The sequence below is a fragment of the Odocoileus virginianus genome, chromosome 17 (assembly GCF_023699985.2).
Source record: "Odocoileus virginianus isolate 20LAN1187 ecotype Illinois chromosome 17, Ovbor_1.2, whole genome shotgun sequence".
Taxonomy (NCBI): domain Eukaryota; kingdom Metazoa; phylum Chordata; class Mammalia; order Artiodactyla; family Cervidae; genus Odocoileus; species Odocoileus virginianus.
The window spans coordinates 17,533,000-17,560,102 of NC_069690.1; the positions used below are offsets into that span (position 1 = coordinate 17,533,000).

General features: G+C 36.2%; 3 protein-coding genes across 11 annotated transcripts in view; 2 read left to right on the plus strand and 1 right to left on the minus strand.

Moving 5' to 3' along the window:
* NF1 (neurofibromin 1) overlaps positions 1-27,103 on the minus strand; it is a 233,396-nt gene that overhangs the window by 38,770 nt on the left and 167,523 nt on the right. For all 9 annotated transcript variants that reach the window (XM_070478737.1, XM_070478736.1, XM_070478738.1 and 6 more), the window contains 3 exons: positions 4,157-4,589; positions 3,223-3,563; positions 683-885 (listed from right to left, as the gene is read on the minus strand). In XM_070478737.1, the coding sequence (XP_070334838.1) occupies positions 683-885; positions 3,223-3,563; positions 4,157-4,589 (977 nt within the window). The remainder of the gene's footprint in view (positions 1-682; positions 886-3,222; positions 3,564-4,156; positions 4,590-27,103) is intronic.
* EVI2A (ecotropic viral integration site 2A) lies at positions 6,975-10,491 on the plus strand. Its single transcript, XM_020885389.2, has 2 exons — positions 6,975-7,204; positions 9,750-10,491. The coding sequence occupies exon 2, from the start codon at positions 9,771-9,773 to the stop codon at positions 10,467-10,469; it is 699 nt and encodes a 232-aa protein (XP_020741048.1). The 5' UTR covers positions 6,975-7,204; positions 9,750-9,770; the 3' UTR covers positions 10,470-10,491.
* EVI2B (ecotropic viral integration site 2B) lies at positions 14,097-24,463 on the plus strand. The gene is made up of 2 exons (XM_020885387.2): positions 14,097-14,236; positions 21,797-24,463. The coding sequence occupies exon 2, from the start codon at positions 21,810-21,812 to the stop codon at positions 23,175-23,177; it is 1,368 nt and encodes a 455-aa protein (XP_020741046.2). The 5' UTR covers positions 14,097-14,236; positions 21,797-21,809; the 3' UTR covers positions 23,178-24,463.

Genomic DNA, 27,103 nt, shown 5'->3' on the forward strand with positions numbered 1-27,103 from the left:
TAAAAATACACAGTGATCTGGTCTTACTGAATTTCCAAAGCTTTCAATTAACACAGAAAAGTCAAGAAACGTGTTTGAGTGTATTAAAAAGTTTTATGTATTATGGGGAGAGAAAGGGAAGGGAAGAACATGTCAGGAAATAAGCTGGGAGAAGAGCAACATTTATATTACTACAGGGTCTGAATATGGATAGACATAAAGAATAGATCTTAAATTTACGTTTATGAAAGCCAAGTCAGGAGTTGACTCTGGACGTTGTATTTTGTGCCACTGCATTCTCCATGAACTATACATAAACAATAAAATCACAGTTCAAATTCAACCTGAAGTAAAGAGAAAATGACTACTTCCCTAAAATCAAGGAGACAACATGGATATTTTACACATTTGGAATAACTTGCTAAGATGAGAAATTCACTAATGTGAAACACGGTACGAAAAATACTTTGTAAGTGGTGCAGAAACACAGAAGATATCAAAATCTTCCCATTGTGCATGTATTGCCAAATTTTTTGTGGATTTCTCAATGTGATCTACCATGAAGTTTCTTCAGTAAGACAAAAAATAAAAATAAGAAGTGGAAATACACTAAAGATTTCACTGACAATTTTGAAATCAAAGGACTGTCTTTGAATCTTCTTAGAATCGTTGTTAGTATTTAAAAAAAAAGATCATTACTTACTAGATTTGCTAAATCCAGAAATACACTCTTCCAAAAACTCTAAGGTGAGGTGTGGCTCATTGGCTGCCAGGGTCTTACTAATAGAGACAATAAAGAGGGTGTTGTTGGCTGGGATACATAAACCTGACGTCTCTAGTAACTGGCCCTCAATTTTTAAATTAAAGGTACAAGTTAAGGCACACAGAAGATTATAGGCAGCTGACCTAGGAGAAAACACAAATTAAGTTGTTTTAAACTTCTTTCTTATAATTTCAAATTTTTCATAACATACAACTTATGATTCTGTTACCAAGCATAGATCAACTATTTTAAAATTTTATGACCAATCAGAGATAAGATTTTATAATTCTATGGTAAATTCCAAATACCCCACAATTATATTTTTTTAAAGGAAAATTCTCCACATAATCAGAAGAGAACTCTGAGGCTCCTAACGACAGCGAGTATAAGGCCTTTCTAAAAGACATTCCTTTGGGATATAAAATATGAGAATTTTATGGTCTTAAGATCAGTCAATATGAAGAAAGTCAGAATAAGGCATACCATATTTTCAGTGAGGCCAAAACTCAAATTGTGGCTCCCCTTCTCACTAGATCCAGATATAACCAGGAACACAAGAAATGAGATGGCCCTCATAAAATTAGAATGCTAAAATCTTTCATTAGAATCTACCAAATTTCTTTCTAGGTGTCCTACAATTTATACTACAAACTAGAGGTCAAACAATTTTTTAATATAATTAAGTACCTCCCTCCACGTGCCATTTTTTACTTAAATGAACTCCTATTATACATAAAAGCACTGAATTAAAAAAAAAATAAAGAACACGCAAACTGTAATATATATCCAGGTTCCATCAGAACCAAAGTCTTCCCTATAAATGTCTAAAAATATACTTAAACAATTTAGGAGACAGCTCAAAAAACTCAATTTTCAGACTTAGATTTTTCTCCCCTATCCAGCAAAACAAATGGTTTGCTCAGTAAATTTCAGATTTTCCTTATCTCTGAACTTTCATCATGCTAATATATTTATGTAATAACCACAGAGGGGAAAAAGCCACTGAAATATAAGTCTGCCTCAAGGCTTTTTCTCTGGAACGATAGGCTTCAGCAAAAAGCAGAAGCTGTCAGTTTGCTTTATTTCACAAGAGAAGAATACAGGTTCATTCAAGCTAATAACTGTTAGAAGTCTGCTAGCACTCTTCTATGAGGAATTCTGAACTAGAAATTCAAGACAGACATAGCTCCATTTTCCTAAAATGAAAATATTAACATCATTGTTTCTAAGTTTGTGTATCTTTTATTAACGCCAAGGAATTCTAAGTGATGCTATTTTGACAGTGACTTTCACTCTGTTATTTCAACAGAACTGGGATTCCTCAAACTGGGAGTAGGTGTCACAGACTCCTCTCAGATAACGAAAGGTAAGCATACGTGAAATTTTGTGTGTATTTTGTGGGAGTTCACAGACCCCATGAGGACCATCCAGGTAAAGAAATCTTGCTTATTTTTTTTCCTCTTAAATTAGGGAGGATTTGCAATTCTAAAAAACCCATTTATAAAACCTGGGCTACATTATACCCTAGGGAAGATTTTCCAAAGCCAAGAATTTGTATCTGTAAAAACTTAATAGTCCCAAGGTACTTGGGGCAAAAAAATCATCTTAACATGAAAAGGAGAGAGGCAGAAGAGGGAAGTGGTGTGGAGACACGGGCAGAGAGGAAAGGGTGGCGGGGGGTGGGGAGGCAGTTGGGAGGAAATATTTGTTAAGCACAAACAATTTGCTAGACGCTATGCTCTACTACCACACATTTATTAAACTTTGTAAGTTTACAGGAAGGCAGGGTTACCTTTATTTTTAAAAAGAGGAAACTAGCGCTCATCTGCAGAACTTCAGTACCTTGACCAAAGTCATATAGAGCAGCAGGTCTAGATTTAAACCAAAACTCCTGATGCCATAGGCCCTGTCCTTTCCTCATTCATTTAGATACTAAGCCTAACCAGATCCAATTATAACTCTGCTCATCTGACATCTATATTTGTCTTAAGCTTTCTTTCAAGAATTTTGTTAAAGTTACACAGTCGCGGAAACTATGTAATGTTACTCAATTACTGAACATTAAGCCTTCCTTTTCAAATAATAATAATCTTATTTGACTGTAAGGGAGCTGAATAGTGATGTACTTTTAAATATGGGAAAAATTAGAGAACTCAGAAAAGGAGAAATTTTACTTAGAAGTAGACTTAAAAAAAAACTTTTTTAAAAAAGAAAAACAAACAAAAAACCCCCACCAAAATGGCCATGTTGTTATGTTTCAGATGAAAGTTGAAAGAACACTGGTCTAGTATAAATCACCCTATTCAGATTTACATAGTTCATGTGTGAATCTGATGAGGGCATACTGGTTTACCTACTTAGAATGCCTGCTAATAATTTATAGTATTAAGGTAGAGGCTGCCTTAAAGGTTTATTAATTGATCTCATTTCAAAACCAACAAACCTTAAATAAGACTGAAATGAGTTTTTAAAAAACCTACCGTAAACTAGGGTCTGAACTGCCTAAATTAAGTAATGCAATATTGAGTAGTGTCCCAGGGACGTCTTTTGGCCGAATCTTGGTGTGCTGGGGAATGGAGTCGGGTTGCGACAGCTCCCAACGTGTCCGGATGTGAATGATAGACTGAACGATGGCATCACACTCCTGGTGCATGAAGGTGAGAGGTGTGCCCTGGTTTGCAATAGTTAGGGTGAACTGGTTCTCGTCCACTAGGCAGATCTCTTCAATTTCCGAGGCATAATAGATATCATTTAGAAAGACTGATTGCCCCAGCACTTTTGTTCGCTCTGCTGAGGTTACTTGAACAGCAGTAGAACCAACCTGGAAAATGGCAGCAAGAGGGGAGAGTGGAAAGGATTAAATTTCATTATGTAGAAATCTGAGAGGTTTAAAAAACCAACCAACCAAACAAAATACCATGTTTGCCATTTAAAGAGTTACCACCATTATGTATTCAAATAGGTTCAATAAGAATTGTGATAAGTGCTGTCAAAAGAAACCGAAAACATCAGAAAACATTTTTTAGCTTCTAAAAGCTTGAGATCCTATGGATAATTACAAATTTTATCCTGAAGGTTCATGTTCATCCTCTGCTAAAAAGCATGTAATAATCAAAAGAACTCTCAATAGGTAGTTCCCACTCCTCAATTATTCCTGCCATTTGACAGATATGCAGCAAACCACCCACTCTACACTACTCTCCTGCCTCCAATCCAACCTGGAAATCATATTAAGTGTACACCTCTCCAGCCTTCTGCAGGACCTCCATTAAGATAGAAAGCATGGTTTTCCTCCATCTGGACTTAACTTTACATTTGCTATACAATACTAAAGGGACCCTGGGGAGTCTAGTAGATTGGCTGGTTAGTCAAGCAAGGCAAAGAATCACTTACCTAACAGGCAGTGAAACTTACTTTAATAGACACCTTGGTGTCTTTATGAGCTAGCTTGAGAGCATTGTGGAAAACCTTCAGGTCCTCTTCTAAAGCCAAGGTGGCAGCAGGTAGTTTCTGCTGTTCATGCTCAATGTGCTCAGCCAGTTTCCCAGGACAGTCTATGAAAATGAGTCTTTTGCTGCCTTTGAGGCCAGTCAGCAGCCGCTCATGATACTTGGTATATTCCCTGACCCAAGAGTTACAGTTATAGATATATACTGCAGAGACATTATCATAAGCAAAGCCAGGAAAAACCACAAACCACTTGGAGAGAAAGTCTGTTTTAAAGCGATTGCTAGGCCCAGTATGGGTAAGGTCCACTACAATTTCATATGGCTTTGCATAATATGGCTTTAAAGTCAGCAAGACGTGGTATATCAGCAAATCGCCATTGATTTGACCAGTTTTGAACCTAAGGAAGATGAAAAAAAGGACACAAATCATTAAGAGTTCTGAATTCCTTTATTTTCTGATTAGTTTTCTAGAGAAAACAAACTATAATATGAAACAATTATACAAAGTCTGGATCCATTTTTTAAATCACTTGTTCTTAATACACTGAGAAGGCTGAAGTAAAATGGAAGAGACAAATCCCCAGTTCAAAACCTGAGCAACAACAGCGACAACAAACTTGTCTACCACGGTCAAGCAAGGAGGAATGGACATTGGTCAGTTGCTTCCAGGCCCACACAAGTTCCCAGGTGAACTATTTAGGTGGGAATGACCCACTTGGAGCCTTGGAATAAACTGAGTGAATTTAGTCAATTCATTTAATCCATCATGACCAGAAAGAATGGGTCAATAATGATCATGTGATTCAAACCAGGACAACCAGGGCCAAACAGGCTGAATTCAAAGACTTCAGCTTAAATTGTTGAGACCTGAGATCTTTTTCTTCCCTGATGTTTATAATTAAAGGAACATATAGCTCTGAGAGTTGTTAGCTAACAAGATATGAATGAAAAGCCTGCCTAAAAACTAAAGAAATGGAGCAGAGAAATGACAAGATAAACTTCGGCCCCGGCCATTTCTTTTGAGTCCTAGATAAAGCCCCTCTCCTGGGATCAAATTTATTCCTGTATTATTCAGTTGTGTGAGCCAATACATTCCATTTTTTTTTTTATTAAGATGTCTATGTCATATGTTGTCTACATCCAAAAAAAAGCTAATCAATATGAGTAGTCAAAATAAGGACCATAAGAAAGCCCCCAAATACAGTCCAGAATTTCAAAACGAATCAACCTTATATCAACTTTGGCCCAACGTTCTATACTTGATGATTCTGGTGGTACTAAAAGTAAGCTAAAACAAATATCCTTTCCTAAGAGTTTAAAATCTTATTGGGAGAAAATAACATAAAAATATGACAAGTTAAGTCATCTTAAAATAAAGTATTTCAAGAACAAAGAAGGGATATGAGGTAGTATGTAATCACTTGTCAAAGAAACTACACAGAAAAATACTTTTGTGAAGTTCAAAAGAGGGAGAAATCAACACAAACTGGGTAATCAGTGAAAGCTACATAGAAGATGCTGAAGTGGGCAGGAGGAATTTCAAACTCAACAAGAGGAGGGAATGGCAGGCCTCATGGAGAGAGGGAAGAAGGGGTAAAAATAGGCAACTAGATGTGCTGAGGCAAGAATCAGCTAGCTGAGCTAGAATGGAGGATTCATGTAGAGAAATTTTAAGAGAGAAAGCTGGAAAAATACAGAATAGCCAAATTGTGAAGGGACCAAAACTGCTCAACTAAGGGGCTCAGATTTTCTCTTAAGAGCTTGGTATTTCTTGGAGGATGTTTTGTGGCACACCAGCGGTAGAATCAACTCTGTGCCTCATTAAAACGCAGTTTCCTGTCCTAGCCCAGACCTACTATATATGAATCTATGCAGTGGGGCCCGGAGATTTTCATCGTTTTTAACACCTTTTCATCTGATGTTTATGTGCACAAACATTTCTGAATTGCAGCTGCAGGTGTTAAGAAGTTATCTGACCACATTTTTTTAAAAAGAAAAAGGTGATATGATCACAGGAAGTGATATATACAATGTATAAGAAGGAGTTGAGGCTAGTAAAAAAGATATAATAGTCTAGGTATGGTTTAATAAGCATCTAAAATATATACAAGGCTAAAAGTGAGAGAAGAAACTGATCCAAAAATATGAAGAAAGGATCGACATGACCCAAGGTCTTTATCAAGGCTGAAACAAAGGATTTGAATTAAAAGGACTTGCTGTATACCAAGGCTCTGCCATTACAAAGAATATTACCACCATAAATAAAAACAGAGATCACAAGGGGCAGTCACTTTGGGGGAAAAATGAAGTCCATTTTAGACACATTGAGTATGAGGCCCTGACAGGACATTAGAGGGGAGTGTGTGTGTGTATATACACTACACTTAGATTATAAGGGATTGCTTTGTGCCTTATAACCTAAGTTTACTAGATATTCTCTCCAAACCACCGTTGCATTTCCATACTTTGAAATGCTGGTTATATACATTACTGCTTCTATTATCTGACCAATATCCTGGGTCTCCAAACTCATGTTATCAAATCAGTCTGTGGTATACAAATACAATTTTTAGAGAAGATTTAATGCTCAATCTCAGGGTAAGTGCTATTTTCTCTTTTTCTGAAAGATACTAACATAGCATTCGAAAGCATATAGCAGACATACATAATAAGCATAGGGTCAAAAGGCATTAAACAGAAAACCCTCCCTACCCAGGAGGCGGGGATTTGTCCTACAAAGCCTCCTGTCATGCCAGTGGCCAAATAGACAAGTTGGAGATTTTTTTTTCCCCTGTGACATGTGCTTTAGCTGCAGTGGAAAGGAAATGTGTCATCTGTGGTTAGTGGAAAGCTAGCTGTACATATCCTTTTTTTTTAAACTGCAGATTTACTTTTAGGTTCAGATTCTTCAAGTCTATTCTGCTTTAAATTATTTGGAAGCTGTGTTTCAAGAAAAGAAAAGAAGTGGCTTATTAAAAAAAGGTTATAAGATTTTGACCAAGCATTTTGTAAGGTAGGTCATATATATGGCTTTTCTTATGTCTTTTCATTTATAACTTCTGACAGATTAGTGTTTGAGGAAATCGTACTAACAAAGTAGAATTAGTAATGGAACACGTATGCTGTTTTCTTCTCTGTGCTATTAAGTAAAATTTAAGTAAGAAATGGCAAGAGTTACCATCAATACAGAGCTTTAAATTAAGATTAAGTAGGATTTGAGTTTAGTCTCTTACGTGAATTGTAAAGTTCATGTTATTTATGTTCATGTTATTAAATTAAGTTTAAAAAACAAATTTCTCATTACTAATGCTTAGGCATTATAAATTTTATTGAAAACTACCAGAGATAAAGGGAAGTTCTGATTATATCACCTGGCCTCCGCTGCATAAATTAGAGATGTAGAGACAGCTCTCTATTCTTAGGCATTTGTAAGGATATCAAAGTCTCATTTTGTTAACGGTTTGTTTATTTGGGGATGACAGTACATCTGGCTGAAGACAATCAACAGCGGGCCTATTCTTTATCCTGTGGTGAGAACTGCTAAAATGTGTACAAATACTATGAGACATATTACACTGCTAATGAACTAATGTGACAAGAATAACTTGCTTTAAATCATTTTTAGCATCTCATGCAAAAGTCCAGTCTAGTATAAAAGGCTGGAAATTATTTGCTAATCCAATTTAAAGTCTTTCTCTTTGAGGAAGAATCACAAGTACTTCTACTTTGTGGAAGTATCCAAAGATTTATGTCACTCAACTTAAAAATTGAATTCAAACACTATTATAGACAAGTCAGTGCACAATATCTTTAACTGTCTATAAAAATTATAATCTGAAACGTAATCTTACTTCTAGAACACAGAAGGGTTTTTTTTTCTCCTCCATACTATCAATAGGAAATATTACTTCAGAGGTTAGTTTCTAGTTAGCACTGTTTATTCTATGCTACTTTCATTTGTATAACAATATGTCACATTTGTTATTCTCAAATCAACTATACTTCAGTTAAAAAAAAAAGCATGAGTGGCAGCAGTGTCTGTGTCACCTGGGAACTAGTTAAAACTCTCAGGCCCCTCCTAGACCTGCGGAATAAACATGCATGAAAAACAAACTCACATCCCTGTACTTCCAAGTTTGAGAAGAACTTATATATAATAGGCAAACAGGCACTTTTATTTGATATATCTCAGGAGACGGAAATGGCAACCCACTCCAGTAACCTTGCCTGGAAAATTCCATGGACAGAGGAGCCTGGTGGTCTACAGTCCATGGGGTCACAGAGTCGCACATGACTGACTGACTAAACAACAGAAGAGTAAACTAGTTTTTGCTCCCGCTTCCCTATTCATATAAATGCAAACAATAAAACACTCTTACAAAAGTGGCCCAGACAAACTGGAATACTATTTTAAAAGAGATAGCTCAGTAATGGTAATGAATCTTTCCTGCTGGCTTACCAGTACCTAGAACAGATATGCCAGTTGCATTTAAATTTTCAGTCTTATGATGGATAATGAAAATTAGGAACACAGTTTTCCCCTTTGTGGACTGGCTTCCAACAAACTCAGACCCAAAACCGAAATTCTACCTTTTCATTTATAGGTTGATACTCTTATGATCTGCACTGACTTCCCACTTGAGTCTGAATCCCATGATCTTGATGTTGTATTTCTATTTTATTCTATAACTTATTTTTAAAAGATTATGTCAAAATATTCACAGAAAAATTCTAAGCACAAATAATAATGAGAAAGGTCAATATCTTTTGTTGAACTTTTGCAAAGAAACTTGCCTCTTTTCCTCTGTAATGCCAGAGGTTTGGGATGAGAAAAGTGGCATGCCTTTGCTTTCAGAAAGCCACAGTAACTCAGGGGCCATAGAGGTGAAGGGAGACCCATCATTATAAAAGTGCTTTCATGGATACTTGGAATGTATTTCTAAGCACTAGCTTTATTCTAAGCTTCAAGATAAAACACCCAGGAAGAAAAAAGAACATCTTGAATTTCTACTTGAGGTCCGTTTTCTCTTGGTTGCTACCACACTTCCCCTTTCCTGAGCCCCCTGCAAGACTATCTGCATTTTCTTCTCATACAGGAAGCAAAATGTCACATTTCTCCTTTACTATACAGATGGGTGACTCATTTGTTAGAGGATGGGGAGTTTCTGCAAGGAGTTTCCTTAAATGGTCAGGAAAAAAAAAAAGGAGGAATCAAAAAAGTAAAAGCAGAAGTATGTGACTCAAAGCTAAATTCTTCTAGCGTGTTCAAGAGGGAGGAAACTCTTAAACCAGGGTACTCAGTTTACAATGACTGGCAGTTATCTGTAATGCTACCTTTTAGCATTTAAAAAATAAGAGAAATTAAATTGTTTCTTTATATGTAGCCTAGTAGAAAAAAGATCAGTTCAGGAGGAATTCAAACAGGAAAGCAAATGCCAGGCATGAGTGTAATTATAGCTAAAACTTATCAACTATCTATCCATCTTTTAATGACAATTACCAAAACTAGGAACCATTATTCTTTCACAAGTTAACAAATTATATTTCTTTTCCTACAGATTACCAGTACACTCACAGACATGGGACACACGGGACATTACCTGCATCTTGCCTTTCTGATGACAACAGCTTTTTCTTTGTCTCCTGGAACAAAAGCAAACTATACCCATCTGTGGGATAACAATACTACTGTCTTAGATCCAGATATTCGCAACAAGATGGACAGAAGCCAAAATGAAAACTTTAACACAAACCCTAAGACTCCTGAAGCAGATAAAAAAGATAATTCTACAAACATGCCTGAAACAGCAACATCATCTCATATCGCGTTTTTAACTCCTAAATCTGAACTGGAACTTTATGTATCTTCTGTTGTCAGGAACAGTTCTCCAACAGTACAGAGCATTAAAAACACAAGCAAAAGTCACAGTGAAATTTTCAAAAAGGGTGTCTGTGAGGACAACAACAACAAAATGGCTATGCTAGTCTGCTTAATCATAATTGCCGTGCTCTTCCTTATCTGCACCATTCTATTTCTATCAACTGTGGTTCTGGCAAACAAAGTCTCATCTCTCAGACGATCAAAACAAGTAGGCAAGCGTCAGCCTAGGAGCAATGGTGATTTTCTGGCAAGCAGTGGTCTCTGGCCTGCTGAATCAGACACTTGGAAAAGAGCAAAACAGCTCACAGTGCCCAACCTAATGATGCAATCTACTGGAGTGCTCACAGCTACGAGGGAAAGAAAAGATGAAGGAGGAACTGAAAAACTCACTAACTAATAGATGCTTTAGTGAAGAAAAATGCAAAGTAGCAATGAGAAAGTTTCTAGGGTAAAAATGAAGTCAGTTTGACATTTATGCCAAGGTGTTGGTCTGACGGGCTAAAATTTGACATGGCTGGGCCTTGCTTAGAATCAAGCAAGTGAGAAGGGAAGAAGTATGCCTGCTTACTTAATTATTTACACTGTGTCTGACACTGTTTTAAAAAGCAAATAATAAAACAACCAAGCATTCAAGGAAGGTTCTAAAGACAAGTTGAAGGAACTGACTATACTAGAGTTAGAAAGAGACAATTGATGAGTTTTCTTATTCAGCAATAGCAGCCACATGATCTGTGTCCAAATGTAAGTGAACTTTGAAGAGTGTCAGTGCGCCATCTGAGGCTATCACATGCTTCAACATCTAACAGAAGTCACATTCCTAATGCAGAGAGCTGAACTGTATAGTTACAGGGTACTTTCTTTGCTGAATGTGACAGAATCCATACCAGTTCACCTATAAACACGGCTAATGTTATGCCAGATGCTTTCATCTTTACACGTGGTATACAGAAGAAAGTCATTTTCTACTATATTTAATTAAAACTTTAAATTTTGTATAATAAATTAAGATGATAGAATAAAAATGATTATGTATATTTACATTCACTTTATTATTTTAGCGAATACACAGCAAAGATCAATAAGAAACAGAGTACAACTGAAACAGATGAGATTTATAGCCTCAACAGAATGCTAAGTGTAAATGTAAAACATATCTTACTGTTTAAGTGTAATATAACTCTATAAATATTGCTTATGGGATTTTTTATAGCAAATATTCAAAGGCTGATTAGCTTTTGGACTTTGACAGTGCCAAGTGACCTAATAAACCAATTTTATTTTTTTACTATCCAATATGACATGAGCAAAGGAAAGATGTGTATATATGCGTGTGTTTGTTCTAATTTGGAAAACAGGAGAGTCAGGTAGTTGTTGAACATTTAAAGATATTGGGTTCAAGTAAAATAGTGGCTTACATTTAAGCCAAGACTTTTATCCTCAATTTAATAAATTGCAAAAATTGCTTTGAGAGACTTTTCAACTGTCCACCAAAACTGACACAGAGCATACTTAATTAAAGACCAGGCCACTCTTAAAAATCTCATCCCTTGTCGAGCATTTATTTTGGGAAATATGCTAGACATTTAAGGAAACATTTATATATGTGTGTTTTTATTTTTCTTTTTTACAATTCAATTCACTTTGACAAATGTTTACATATGTCAACAAGATTTAACCAACAAATAGAACATTTTCTCAGAAAGCTCCTTTAGGCCTTCTTCCAGTCTCTACTCTCTCCCCCTAACAACAGCCATTGTTTTTTTTATAAAATAATTTGAAGTATAACTGCTTTACAATGTTGTGTGTGTTTCTGTTGCACAACAAAATGAGTCAGCTATATGTATACAAATACAACCCCTCCCTCTTGAACCTCCCACTCACACCCTCAATTCCACTCCTCTGGGTCATCACAGAGCACTAGGCTGAGGAAACATTTTACATATTTATATACACTTTTTCCAAGTATTACTGCAATTCTTTCTAGGTTAGTAATTGGCATCCTGACTGAGATTCAGAATCACCTGAAGAGTTTCACTCACCAATGCCTAAGTTACACCCTTCCTCCTGGTTTAAATGGGGTGAACATCAGATAGAGGTATTGATAATTTTTGCATGATTCCCTAGATCATACTGCTCTTGGTCATCAGATTAAATTAGTAAAATTTCCATTGCTCCAAAGATCTAGGTAGGTTACATTTTTTTTTTTTAAAGTTACATCTCAAAATGAGAGGGGGGAAAAGAGCATCAATTTTATTATCAATTTATTACCAATTTATAAAAAATCCATTTCCCAAATAACAAATTATAGCCATATTATTCCAGAAAAAGGCAAACATCAACAAAGGAAAAAGGAAAGCAAGAGAAAGGAAAGCTCATGCCAGTTGTGGTAATATCAGGTTATCTTTTGAGGGGTAAAAAGGATCAGATTTGAAATGAACCTGGGCAGAGCTCCCATTTTGTGCATATAAAAAATCTGAGATTGTGCACTAAAACAGTGATAACTCAAAGCAGTCATTGAATCAAGAAACTGAAAACAAATTATTGTTTTTTTAAAAATAAGAAATTAACTAGGCAACTACTTTCCTATGCAACACATATGTTGAACATTTTCTCACAAAACAGAAAGCTCTTATTGCAGAAATATTTAAAATTTATCCCTCACTATCTTGGCTATTTAACACACATCCTCAGACTGACAGCATCCAATGGTAGCTCATGAAAGTGGTTCCTTTCCAAACTCAACCACTGTTTAAAGATGACAGGTTAAGATATGTTTTGAGCTCAAAAGTTACTTTTGAACAAGGATACTTTTCTACCATTGGGTGCTATGGTCCACATGCTTATTAACTTAGGGATTTAAAAATAGTGAAACAAAAGTTTATAGCATAATTAAAAATTCTGTAGCATACTTTTTATATTATATTGGGTTGACCAAAAAGTTCATTTGGGTTTTTCCATAACATCTTACAGAAAAACCCAAACTTTTTGGCCAATTCAATACATGCAGCAAATTATATTCTATAAAGTAAGTTTATAGCATATTTTTTTTTAAAATCTTCTTTTTCTAGCAATTAAAAGTGCCTTGAAATTAAGAACTAAGTCTTAATTATCTGTGTTCCTCAGCAGTGACCAGGGGAAAGCAGTGCATGGTTTAATGCTTACTACATCTACTATAATAGGTATGATGCTAGGCACTTTACATTTATTTAATCCCATAATACATTTATAAATTAAGAATTATGATCTCCATTTTTCAGATGAGAGAGTCTAGAAGGTGACATGCTCAAAGAAATGTGTTTTCATACTGACTCATACTCTTCTCAGCATACTTATTAGTTAACTTATTTAAAAGATGATTCCCAATTTATTTTTACTTTGCACTGACAACTACCTACTTTGTGGGTAACTAAAGAGTTGTGGACTTGAACTTAAAAATCATTTAGGAAGCTATTTGGTAAAAAATTAATCATACTTTTACTTGGGTTTAGCCTAAATTATGTAAAAGGAAATAACATTTACTGGCTACTGACTGTGTGTAAGGCATTTATATATTTTATCTTATTGAATCCTTTCAAAACCTAGTAACAGAAATATTCCTCCAGAGGAGTAAACGGTGATTCCGAAGCACAACGACGTGCCTATGGTCACACAAGTAAACAGGATACATCACTCATTTGTTATGAAAAGAGATCTCACTATGGGTAGTAACCTGACCGGCAGTTTTTCCTTATATAACTTTCTCTCCAAGGTTCTATTTTAAGTATTTAAACTATATAATCCCATTACTGTGTGCTGCAGTCCATGGGGTCGCAGAGAGTCAGACACGACTGAGCGACTGAACTGACTGAATCACATTACTAGAGAGTCTCAAATGTTTACTTATAAATGTTAATTAAAAGCACTCAAATCATGTAGCTCCAAATTGTGTTTCAAATTAAGTTCTGTTAAAGTAGTACTTTACCTCTTTCTTAGTCATTTTGTGGCTTATTGCACTTCCGGAAAGAACTATTGATAAACTTCCTCTTTCTCTACAGAAACTATTTCAGTGTGCTAGAGGATCATTTTTAATCTGAACTGAACCACTTTTTGCTTTCTTAGCCAAAGCACCAAAATGTCCAGTTAGAACAAGAATTTAGCCTTCTGCAAAAGAAGTTAACAGCCAAGGTAAGACAATTTCACACAGGCAATCTGGTTTGATCTTTGTTTTATACAAAATTTACTTTTGTCCGACTCTTTGTGACCCCATGGACTCTAGCCAGTCAGGCTCCTCTGTCCATGGGATTTTCCAGGCAAGAATACTGGAGTGGGCTGCCATTTCCGTCTCCAAATTTTAAAACTAAAATGTTATTATTGTTTTAAAGTCTGATAGTCTAAAGATATCTGTAACAGGTATTGTGGTTTTGTTGCACGGAATTTAAAAAATTCAGTGTTGAACTTGCCTTAGAGAAAAATTTTCACCTAGGTTTATATAATATAAACCCTTTAAAGTTTATTCAATCACTATGTTTGTTGACCTCAGTTCTGTAATTTAAAGAAATAAAACTACAGCCATGGCAGATAAAGCTAAGGGTTGGAAATAAAGCTAGAATTTATGAGCTATGGCTGAATCTACAACCCCAAAATACCAATTGTTAAAAAACTTTGATTTTCTTTATATGAAAATTTCCTATACATAACATAATCCATAGGTTTATTTTTATTTTTTAATCCCCTTCAGTTTTCATAGTAAGAATGGTCACCTTCACTTAATTTAAAAATAAGCAAAAGTGATTAGATGACACTCAATGATCATTATTAAATATGCTTTTTTACACAAATAGAATTTTAGTATTAATGATGACATGAAAATATTATCACTAATTTTTAAAGCTAAGAAAAAAACTGCTATGGTAAAATGTGTGGATATATACTCATCACTACATATTTATGTCACATATCTGAGTCTTTAGTAACCAGTATAAAATAGATATGGAAAATGAAACTCATAGAATAGAAAGTTGCTAACATGGAGAAAAGATGTTTTCTTTGAGTAACTTGGGCAATTACAAAGTGAATATCCTCCAAAATAAAAATTGCCAAGAGTTTATTTACATAGATTCGTAATATCATAGAATGGTAAATTCATAGTGGGTAATATCCCACTTCAACATTTCATAAAGTACTTATGACTTTCTCTTATAGAAGTTCACTCTGGATTTCTTCTAAGTAACTATTACAGAAATTAATACAGAAAGATTTTAATCTTTTTTTGGATACTTGTCTATATATTTTTAAAGAATCTGTTTCAAATGTAGGGTTTAATAGTGCCTGTGTTTTCAAACTAATCCCTATATATATAATCACTCAGAGGGAAATTATGAATTCTGAGTAAGTCTGAATTTTTTAAATGAAAATCTGATGCCTGTCAATGTCCAATCTTTAAAAGTCATCCCAATTATGCCAGTTTACAGGCTAACTAATCAAAACTCCCCTAAGTGTTTTCCTAGTCACAGGACTAAAATTGTTTTCTGGCAGTTCTTGTCCAACCTTTTTAAAAGCTAACTCCAAAAGGTACTGACATTATCTATTCCCAGAGAATTCACATCTCTTTTCCTCTTAAAGCACTCCTATTTCAGAATTTTACTAGGAATGTACTGGAAGGAAAGAGATCTTATACGGGACTGACTGATTTCTGTATCAGTGCCACTACTTAGAGCTGTGACACTTTGGCAAATTATCCAGCTTCTCTGTGTCTCAGTTTTATCTATAAAGTGACGGTAACTTCACCTTCCTCATTAAAACAGGATGGTGCCAAACATCTGGCATGTACTTAGTAAATGGTAGCTATTTTTGATAAAAGATAGTCATCCAATAATTCCTATCATAGTTCAAAGTTAATTTCCCCTTGCTGCTTTTCGTCAAGATACGGATTTGCTGTCTTCTTCCTTTTCTGGTTGCATAAACTTACCAGCGGGAGATACAATACCATTAAATTTTAATCTAGTCTATCTGTATTATAACAAAGTAACTGAAACTCAGATGTTATTTTTTGATACTGCTACCTATATTTGCCTTATCTAGGATATGCCCGCCAAATCTCCTTGATTCCTCTTTAAAAGACAATGACATCTCTCTTATCATATCCAACTTTGCATCAGTTTTACTTGCTAAACTCTTTATGTACTTATGCATTAAGGGGACTCCTACTTCACTATAACTGCCTCTCAAATGCTTAGTTAAAACAGCTGATGTTTTTCTTCTTCCTAAAATTTTTTCAATATTCAGGAAAAACAAAGAACCAAAATCTGAGTTAAACCTCAAGAGTCCCAACCTAAAATAATGAGCAAAATACTGCCATATAAAGGTAGACAAATTCAGGGTTTGCTCGAGCAGCAGACTAAGGAAATTCTAGATGAAATATAGATTGTGAGCAATATAGATTGCTCACAGGTTATTTAGAGTAATTAACAAGTAGCTTCTGAGTGCCAAAAAAAGGCCGGGTGTGTGGGTGGGGGTGGGTGGGCAGAGGGGAGTAGGGAATCTTAAGGATGCTCAGAGCAGATAGGAGTCCTGAAATGAAAGGTAAGAGAGTTTGAGAATATGGGTGATCTAAGGCCTGTCCTCCATTTTGGGAACACTGTTCCTCTGCTGATTCCTACATCCGCAAGGACAGAAAGCAGCATTCTGTGGTTCCTTCTTTCATCTACTCTGGTCTTCTCCCCCAACTTCTAATTTTGTTCGCTTTAACCTTCTACCCTAACTTCTTGCTAAATACATAATCACTATTTGTTCTTCAGCCTTTCATTAACTTTTCTTTCTTTCAATATCTTCTCTAATCAAGTTCCCTCCCCATTCCATGTATTTGCTGTTTATCCTAAGTTTGGCTTTATTTTTCTCTTTTGTGTTATTTTGTATTTCTTTGCATTCCTTTTTCATTTCACCGTATCCAACATTTTCTCCTCCTTTTTACTCCCTTGCCCCCTCTATGGGTCTTTCTTTCTACCTTCTTCTCCTGCAGAAATAATGTTGGTATTTCAGGTACACATGGCTTATGTGTGTATACATACATACATACATACATACATACATATATATATATATATATAAAACACATATGTTAAGTAACTTTCTGCACTGGTAATAACACTGGCCTCACTGTCACTGAACTAGAAAAAAAAAAGTCAGTTTCTTCACTACTATACCTCTCCCCCTCATTTACTCTTAAGTCCTACTCCTTTTCTCTGGACTATTCTGAACTGCTGTAGCAGAATTCTAAGACAGACTTGAGCATTCTGATGTAGCAGACCCTAGGAGGGAACAGCTAACTGAGGAGCTGGAGAAAAGGGTAGGTAGGACAGGTAAAAGACAGAACTTGGCTTTAATACTGCTGTAACCCTTTAATGACAAGTGGAAAATCTCACACACTTAATGGTCCTATGACACTCCTATTAACAAGAGGCTATGTCCTATCAAAATTGACCACACAAACTCAACTGGGCTTATAATTATGTTCCTATCTGGGTTCTTTCCTTCACCAATGCCTTTTGTAGCTAACTGAAAAAAGTAACTGTAAAGGTTTTTTACAAATTTTAAGAAAAGTCACAAGACACGTTCTTGGCTGAAGATAATTCATGGCCTATGTTTTCTGTTGCTCTGGATGGCATTTTTTAGAAAACTAAAGTGAATCTCTAAAGAATAACACTTTCTAATAAGGCCTTCTTTGGAGAAAGGGGTAATCTGTAAGAACAGTAGGTAGGAAGTGCATGGATGATAACCATGTAGAGATGATTTAAATTTCCATATTTATGCCAAAAGTCTCAAAATTTTCCCTATTAAACCCTTTACAAAATGAAGAGAAGGCATAATTTAATAACTCAGATTTTACCTCTCTGCTTACATTCTAACCATCTGAATGAGATAGTTAAATAACATTACTGACTCAATGAACATTTTGAGTAAACTCTGGAAGATAGAGGAGGACAGAGGAGCCTTGCGTGCCACACAGTCCATGGGGTTGCAAAGAGTCGGACATGACTTAGCAACTGAACAGCAACAATTACATTCTGGAAGAAGTATTAATAAATAGCAAAAACCTGAAATGGAAAAGAACCAAGAAGCCCAATATAGGTTAACTGTTTACTGAGCTGCTAACACCTTCAGCATTCTGCTATAAAGAAATCAACATATAAAAACATGAGACAATTTGGAGTAGCAGAAACAGCATATGCTTTGAAATCAGATGGTCTGTGAGTATAAATTCCCTATATCTGTCACTAACAGTGACATAACATTTGGCAAATTGCTTAACAAATTTAAATTTGTCTCTTTATCTGTAAATCAAAGATTCCTCCATCTTTCTCACAAAATTATGTAAAAGTTAAATGAAATGAAGTATGTAGAACACCTGAGATGGTATAGCACTCAGGATGTTCTAGATAAGGATTTTTCTTTGCTACTTTCTGCCTTCTTCAAAGTCCTTTATAATCTTATTTGAGGTGATGGGAATAACAAAAAGAAAATGTGAAAAGATAAGAAATAAAAAATAAACACAATTATTAGAGAGAAGAAGTGTGAGTGAGGTACATACATGAAGAATTATCCAAAGAACTATAAAGAGAACAAGAACGAGGGGAAATTCAAGGAACGGCTGAGCTCTCTGGGCTGTGCTCAGTCACAGAGAATTTGGTCTAAGAAGAGAGTTTCAGCTGAGGTCTGACAGATGATGACAGATTCACAGTTAGGCAACCAGAACAGGGAAGAGACTAGGTTTAGAAAAAAGAACGCACTCTCAGAGGGTGAAGAGCAGCATTATTAAAAGTGTCTGTTAAGGGGAGAAAAAGTATGTGTTTAGGAAGTATGCAAGATGAGGAAGAGGCTAAATGAGAAGTTTCAGTCATGAGATATGAGTCTGGACTGGTAAACTCAGGCCCAAAACAGAAAACTCAGTTTAGATTTTTACCTTGATTCCAGTGGGGAACCCTCAAGCAAGGGAGATGGTGAAGGACAGGGAAGCCTGGAGAGCTGCAGTCCATGGGGTCAGAGAGTCAGAAATGACTGAACAGTAAGCAAGGGAGATGGTGAAGGACAGGGAAGCCTAGAGTGCTCCAGCCCATGGGGTCAGAGAGTCAGAAATGACTGAACAGTAAGCAAGGGAGATGGTGAAGGACAGGGAAGCCTGGAGAGCTGCAGTCCATGGGGTCAGAGAGTCAGAAATGACTGAACAACAGTCAGCAAGGGAGATGGTGAAGGACAGGGAAGCCTGGAGAGCTGCAGTCCATGGGGTCAGAGAGTCAGAAATAACTGAACAGTAAGCAAGGGAGATGGTGAAGGACAGGGAAGCCTGGAGAGCTGCAGTCCATGGGGTCAGAGAGTCAGAAATAACTGAACAACAGTCAGCAAGGGAGATGGTGAAGGACAGGGAAGCCTGGAGTGCTGCAGTCCATGGGGTCAGAGAGTCAGAAATGACTGAACAGTAAGCAAGGGAGATGGTGAAGGACAGGGAAGCCTGGAGTGCTGCAGTCCATGGGGTCAGAGAGTCAGAAATGACTGAACAGTAAGCAAGGGAGATGGTGAAGGACAGGGAAGCCTGGAGTGCTCCAGCCCATGGGGTCAGAGAGTCAGAAATGACTGAACAGTAAGCAAGGGAGATGGTGAAGGACAGGGAAGCCTGGAGTGCTGCAGTCCATGGGGTCAGAGAGTCAGAAATAACTGAACAACAGTCAGCAAGGGAGATGGTGAAGGACAGGGAAGCCTGGAGTGCTCCAGCCCAAGGGGTCAGAGTCAGAAATGACTGAACAGTAAGCAAGGGGGCAATGACTTGATCAGACTTAGTTGTCAGAAGATTAATTCATCAGCAGTGTGCAGGGGAATTTAAAGGAGAAATATTTTAAAATTAAAGCTTTAAGTATTACAGAGAAAACAAAAAGCAGGAGACTACCTAGGGAAAAAAATCACATTCCTTCTCCTCTACTAAAATACGGTAATTTACCATCACTGTGTACCAAGTGGTAGAGGAATAAGCAATAAAAACCACTCAAATATGCTAAAAGTCTACTTGTTTGCAAACTTGAGGGAGTTCTTCATCTGTTATTGTACCTTGCCATCAAGGCTTGTATAGACTATAGACCATCAAACCTGTCTCAGACTGGCTTAAAAAACCACAGAAAAACTATAGTTTCAAATCATATTGACCAGGATTTAAAACCCAGAGATTTTCCTTTCCCTAATATTAAGAAATAACCAAATAGTTACCATTGTGTTTAAAGATGTATGAAACAAGTATATTACATACAGAGCTGAAAATTAGCCTTACTTTAGAGATAAGACACTTGAGACCAGGAGAGATTAAGTGACTAGTAATGGTTAGATTGTTAGGCCACAGAAATAGAAATGAAACTTGAAAAAACTCTTTAAGTTTTAGCATCTGCCACATCCCACAGGTAACCCTACCCCACAAACTTAAATACATGCCTTCCTATGCCTGCATGTTGTTCCCCTGGCTGGAATATTTTATTTACTTAGTTCTTACAGACCTTTCAAGATTCAGTTCAAGTTTTACTTCTCTGAGAAACCTTCCCTGAAGCTATCCCAGGCTAGCTTAGTTCCTCTGTGCACCTCCTGCATACCTTTCTGAGAAAACTTATGAAATTATATTTATTTACTGTTTCTACTACTATAAGAATTTTTAAAAATTTTGGTATCCCCTAAACCAGAACAGAGCCTGACAAAAACATGGTGCTTATCAATAAATAAATGAAAGTAGCAGCAAGACTACTTCCCTCAACCAGACTCGAAGAGCATTTTAGGATTGTCAAGAATGAGCTGAATTGAATCCTTTAGAAATATGAGATTCTAATGTAAAGACACTGTCCTGAACACTGATATAGCTGCAAAGGTTACTTAATAGGTTGTGGGCATGAGAAACTCATAAAGGTAATACCATTAGCAGAAAGAAGTCAGGAGAAGGGTCACTTATAAGATGAAGATGAATTCTGACTTAAATACGCTGAAGTTGCTGATAGTGAGATATATACATGGCAATGTCCACCAAGAAGTCATACAAATGGAATGAGAATTAAGGAAATTTAGGCTAGATATACATACAGGTTTGGGAGCTAGAGGTTAAAGGTGAGAACTGAAATCTGATAGATTCAGGATTAAGAAAAGCAGAGAAGAGAAGACAGAATACATATCAAGTACCATATTTAGGATGCAAAAGAAAAACAGGAGCTAGTGAGATGAATATGAAAGGAAAATTACTCCAAAGAGCTATGCGAATAGCAGTGAAGGAATAATCAACAGTGTCAAATGTGATCAAGAGAGAAAAAAAAGAAAACGAACCACTGGGTTAAGTAATAGATGGTTACTGGCGCCCTTCGAGGCAGCAGGATCAATGTATTTCTAGTAGTAAACAGAGGAAAAAGTAGTGTGCACACAGTACCAGCATACAGAGTCTATGCATTTGAGATGTATGACTATGAAATGAAGGACTGTAATGTAATAAACCTAGGGGCACCAGGACAAAGTACAAATCTTATGAAAGAATTAAGAGAGATCACTGCCTTTGGGGTCCAAATGTTATATGATGTTATAGTATAGTTAAGAGTTGTTCATGTTAGCTTGGAGTGTATCGAGTCTAAATTAGGAATGATAAATACTTATCAAGTACCTACCTAACTTTATGCCAGATACTAAATGATACCTAATTATCTTTCTTTCTTTTATTAAAAAACTACTGGTAAAAAGGAAACATCCTGAAATGGATCTCAAGTATTTCATCTTAATTTTGTTTTGTGGACACCTGAATGACACTTTTTTCTCAGAGACAGAAGCAACTACAACAGAGAAGCAACCACAGTCTACTTCATTTAGACCATCAACGCCAGATATTTCGGCGAATTCTCAGGGCACGACAGAGAATCCTTCAAGTCAACCAACACAATTCAACAACCTATCTTCTGGACAACCAATAACAACTGCCAAAGCTGCTACTGGACAACCAACACCAGTTGCCTATGCTTCTTCTGGGAAATCAGCAGCACATACTTCTGCTGGACAACCACTTGTCTATAATGTCACCAGAAAAACAATACAAAGAGCCAACACCTCCTCCCAAGGAACAGCACTGCCTGTGTTTACCTCTGCCAGACAGCTACCACCATCTGCCTATTCTTCTACCAGACAATCACCACTATCAGTTTACACTCCCACTCAACAACCATCATCTACCCACAACTCTTTCAGGAAATCAATACCCCCGACTGTTCATAATATATCCATACAACCAACACCAACTGTCAAAAGTTCACCTAGGAAGACACCAGGATTCAACTTCGAATTTGACAGTACAACAAATATCCCAAAGGAAGCCAATTATGATAATTCAATAGCAGCCATATTAATTGGAGCAATCCTGACTACTATGTTGGTAGTTATACTCATGATTGTATTATGGAAATGTTTGCGAAAACCAGTGTTAAATGATCAAAATTGGGCAGGTAGGTCTCCGTTTGCTGATGGCGAAACCCCTGACACATTGGATAACATTAGAGAAAATGAAGCATTCCCAAAACGTTCATCAATTATTTCACTTATGGTTTGGAAACCAAGCAAAAGCGCACTTTTAGCAGATGACTTAGAAATTAAGTTGTTTGAATCAAATGCAAACACTGAAGTTTCTAACAATCCCAAAACAGAGAAAATAAAAGATCAGGCGAATGGTACATCAGAAGACAGTGGTGATGGATCAACAATCGGCACGGCTGTTTCCTCTTCAGATGACGCAGATCTGCCTCCACCACCTGCTTCCCTTCTTGATACCGAAGGACAGGAGGGGAACAAATCAGACAAATCCACAATGATAACTGAAGCTCCTCTTCCAAATGATTCCACCAATCTCCCACCATCTCTAGACTGTCTCAATCAAATCTCTGAACATCATAATTCTGAGTCCAAACAGTCATTTCCACCTCCCCCTGACTCATTTAACTTGACCCTGCCACCAGGAGATCTTATGAAAAACCAGGAAGATTCCAACAATGAGATCCAATTTCAGGAATTTCCTATTCCTCCTGACTTTGATCAAGATCTCAATGAAGCTCTGCCACCCCCACCTGCAGAACTGTAATAAATATTTCTACTTGCTTTAAAACTGATTTTCTATTCTTCTCAAGGGACTCAAATATTTTGTTTTTCTTTGTGTGATTAAGATATATTAAATGGCAATTGGTAGCCAATTTTGATTTTTATTCAGGAACTACCTGAAATCTGCTCAAAACCTATGTATGTAAGTGGAACTTATTTATGCCTATAGGACCTAACTTTAATGTATGCTATATTTTACAAATGTGGATGGTATGTGTATCAATAACTTAATCATTTTGGAAACAAGTTAACATACATATACTTATTATTACCCAATAGATATGTTTTTCCTGAAAAGCTATCTATAAAGTTACCTTAGTTAAACTTTATTTTTCCATTTCAAAATTTGAGGAGGAGTGTGTCTGAGAATTTAAATGCATACACCAAGTTTTAAACAAAACTTTAAGCTTTAAATTAATACCTCAGATATTAAATAAATATTCCAAGGTTGTGGGGATGAGAGATTAAAATCCATGTGTTTGAGAATAAATTTCCTTTTAGCTCTCATTGGAAACTGAAAGACAAACATATTAAAACATCATACTGGGGAGTTGAGCTGGGAATACTTACCCTGAAAAAAATACAAGCAGGCCCATAAAATGTAGATGTAGACATTTTCCTATCTTGTTGGGGGAGCACAAAAATTTAAAACTAGCCTCTTTAAAAAGTTTCTTCTTTTTTTTTTTTTTGGCCAGGCTACATAGCTTGCAGGATCTTAGCTCCCCAACCAGGGACTGAACCCAGGCCTCTGGCAATAAAAGCATGAAGCCCTAACCACTGAAACACCAGGGAATTCCCAGTTGATTTTGTATATGCCTCAAGCACCCAAACAAACTGAAATCTTATTAAAAACAAAAACAAAAACCTCTATGGCTTCATTCCAAAAAACTCTTAAACCACCTTTCTCACACGGCATTTCATCTTTTATTCACTACCTGACAAGTGATAATGAGTTATCAGAGTAGGGGGTAGGCCCAATCTTTGTTAAAGTCAAGGTATAGCTTCACTGGCTTACTCATATGGAGATGCCAGCCCATGCCTGCAAAAGTACTTCTCTGCCGAAAAGTGCAAATTCTTCCTCCTTATCCCTACCTGAGCTCCTGAGGGAAACACTCACTTAGAATGAAAGATGGTGGCTTTAGTGGTAACTTACCCTTTATGAACTGCTTATAGTTCTGGAATTTTCCAGAATAATGCATTTACTAGTAGCACTGGTGTTCAAGAAACTCACAAAGCTTCATCTTAATAAAAAACTAGCAGACTTTCGGACATTGAATGTTTCTTTACTTGTAAAACCTTTTTATCTGCAGAAACATTACCTTGAGCTTATTTTTCTTTGAATAAGCATGATATTGCCAATATTATGTTGGTTTTCCTCTGCCTTCCACACTAAAAAGTTTCTTTCATGTGCTTTTCAAACTTACCATTTTTAAGGTTAACTTATTCAGCAACAATTAGGAGTTTAAGAATTTCCAATTATTCTTTTGAATTTTAAGTATTTTAGTTCGGGTAAGTAAGGTATAAAGTTTTTATAGTTGGTAAAGAGTTTGACATTCCTTAAACCATCATAACCTTTCTTGCTTTATATGTAAGACTGTTACCTAATGAGCTCTTTCCACAATTCTGCTCTTCTTTTTTTGTCACTTTCTTCCTGACCTCTTGAAGGAAGTGTACTGGGAAATACCAACCCTCACAGATAAATCGAGAGCTGATGACCTGGTCATAGGCTTGTCTGGTTTCTTCAAACACCAAAGAGGAAGCTTTCCTTGTTCTGTTCTTTGTATAACAGAAGAACAGACTACTGTCAGCAGCTGCTTTTTGTTTTTTAAGAAATTCTCTGCCAGGGGGAAAGTAATTCCCATTTACTGCATGCAATTTTTCCCTACTGAGGTCAGTGGAAGCTGAGCAGCCAAATGGTGGCAATCCTTGCCTAATCAGCAGAAAGAAATGCAAGCTAATAAAAGAAACACAGGAGAAAAGAAAATGCTGGAACAAAGAAAAACATACCGAAAAAATTAAAGAAGCAGGATCCAGAAGAGAAAGTTTATTTCATGACTATGGCAAAAGGATAAGGCAGAGGGGAATAAAAATTGAAACTACGTACTACACATCAGTAGTGCTCTTACCAATTAATGAGATTCAGGACAACTCCCAAGACCATGTAAATTCAAATCCCTTTATTTGTCAAATGCTGAGAAAATGGGCTCAGAGAGAGTAGGTGACTTGCTTACAAGTGGTACTGAAAGCGGAGTTTGTTTCCTGACTCCTGGTTCAGAATTCTTTTCACTAACATAGGACCAAAAAGCATCTAATTCATGCACTGCAACACAGATGTGTAACATGTGTATTCCATTTGGTGTTGGTAGTGGGCAACACGATGAATTAGATGAGAATGACTAATTGTTATCAACCAGTTCTGAACAAAAAGTAGAAGTAGCAAAAATATATGGTCACCTCTAAGTAAAACACTGTAATACTACAACATGATTAGACAAACAGGTCAAAGGAATAGAATGGAAAGTCCAGAAACAGCCTTAAATCTCAAATCATTGGGACAACTGGATAGATGTTTGGAAAATGATGAAACTGGATCTATACTTCATATTACATTAGAATAAACACCAAACAGATCTGAAATCTAAATATAAAACATGAAATTACACAAATAATAGAATAAAAATGAGTGAATTCCCTTATAATCTGAAAGTAGGACAAATCTTTCTAATTGAGACTCGAAATCCAAAAGTACTACTTTTAAAAAAAGGAACTCCATTACATAAAACTTTTAGATGTAAAATAAAACAAACACCATAAAAAAAAATCCCTTTGTCAAAAGACAAAGGGCAAACTGGGGGAAAATGTGCAAGTTAAATTAAGACAAAGGGTTAATGACCCTAAATTTAAAAAAACCTAAACACAGATGTGGCGGGGGAGGGATACCCACAACACACTAGAAAAAATATGCAAAACATATAAAAGACAGTTACAGAAGAAAAATTTTAAATGATCCTTGAAAACAAATACAAAGATATGCAACTTTTCTTATAGTAAGAAAAAATACAAAAGTTCAGCAACAGAGTCTCTAGGTCTCCAGAACCAGACACACAGACACACTGCTGGTAAGACTGCAAAGTGGTACCATCTACACAGAAATCTGGTTAATACCCAGGAAATTTTCAAATGCACTTTTCCTTTCACTCAGCAATCCTACTTATAGGAATTTTTTTTCAAAGAATTGTTGGACAAAATATAAAATTACTTAGGTGCAAGGGTATTCACTGTGGCATTATTTGTAACAGCAAACGTCTAGAAACAATCCAGATGCCCATCTGGGCACTGGTTAAATAAACCATGGTACACTCCCAAATGCAGCACTATGAATCATGAAGTGAATGTGAAAGACCTCTATACACAGACTTGGGGTGATCTTCGAGCTATATTATTAAGGAAAAAGAAACAAGATATGTAGTAACTTTTTATATAAGGAGGGGGTAAGAACATATGATACATACAAACATATTTTTGTTGGGTTTAAAAAAAAATACTGTTAAGATACAATCAAAAGCTATAAATAATAAAAACAGTCACTGATAGGAAGAGGAAAGGAACAGGGTGGAGGGGAAAGAGAAGCAAAATTTTCCTGAAAGTACCTTGTTTTGACCTACACAGTCCCTAAAAACTGCTAAGCAACTGAAACAAATGAACTTTACGTAAAGCTGGTGATATAAAAATATACAGAAGACAACTATTTCTTTCAAGTTGCATTAGGACACAGAATTGACTATACATCCTTATTGAAATACATTTGAAAACAAAGAAGGCTGCAACAAATCTTAAACTTTATTCAGTAGTCTGTAAACTAATTGTCTGTAGCAATACTTGATATTATTTTGAAACTACTATAGGATG

What these genes read in the sequence shown, in the direction of transcription:
- EVI2A (XM_020885389.2), top strand. Translation starts at nt 9,771, where the DNA reads ATGGGACACACGGGACATTACCTGCATCTTGCCTTTCTGATGACAACA.
- EVI2B (XM_020885387.2), top strand. Translation starts at nt 21,810, where the DNA reads ATGGATCTCAAGTATTTCATCTTAATTTTGTTTTGTGGACACCTGAAT.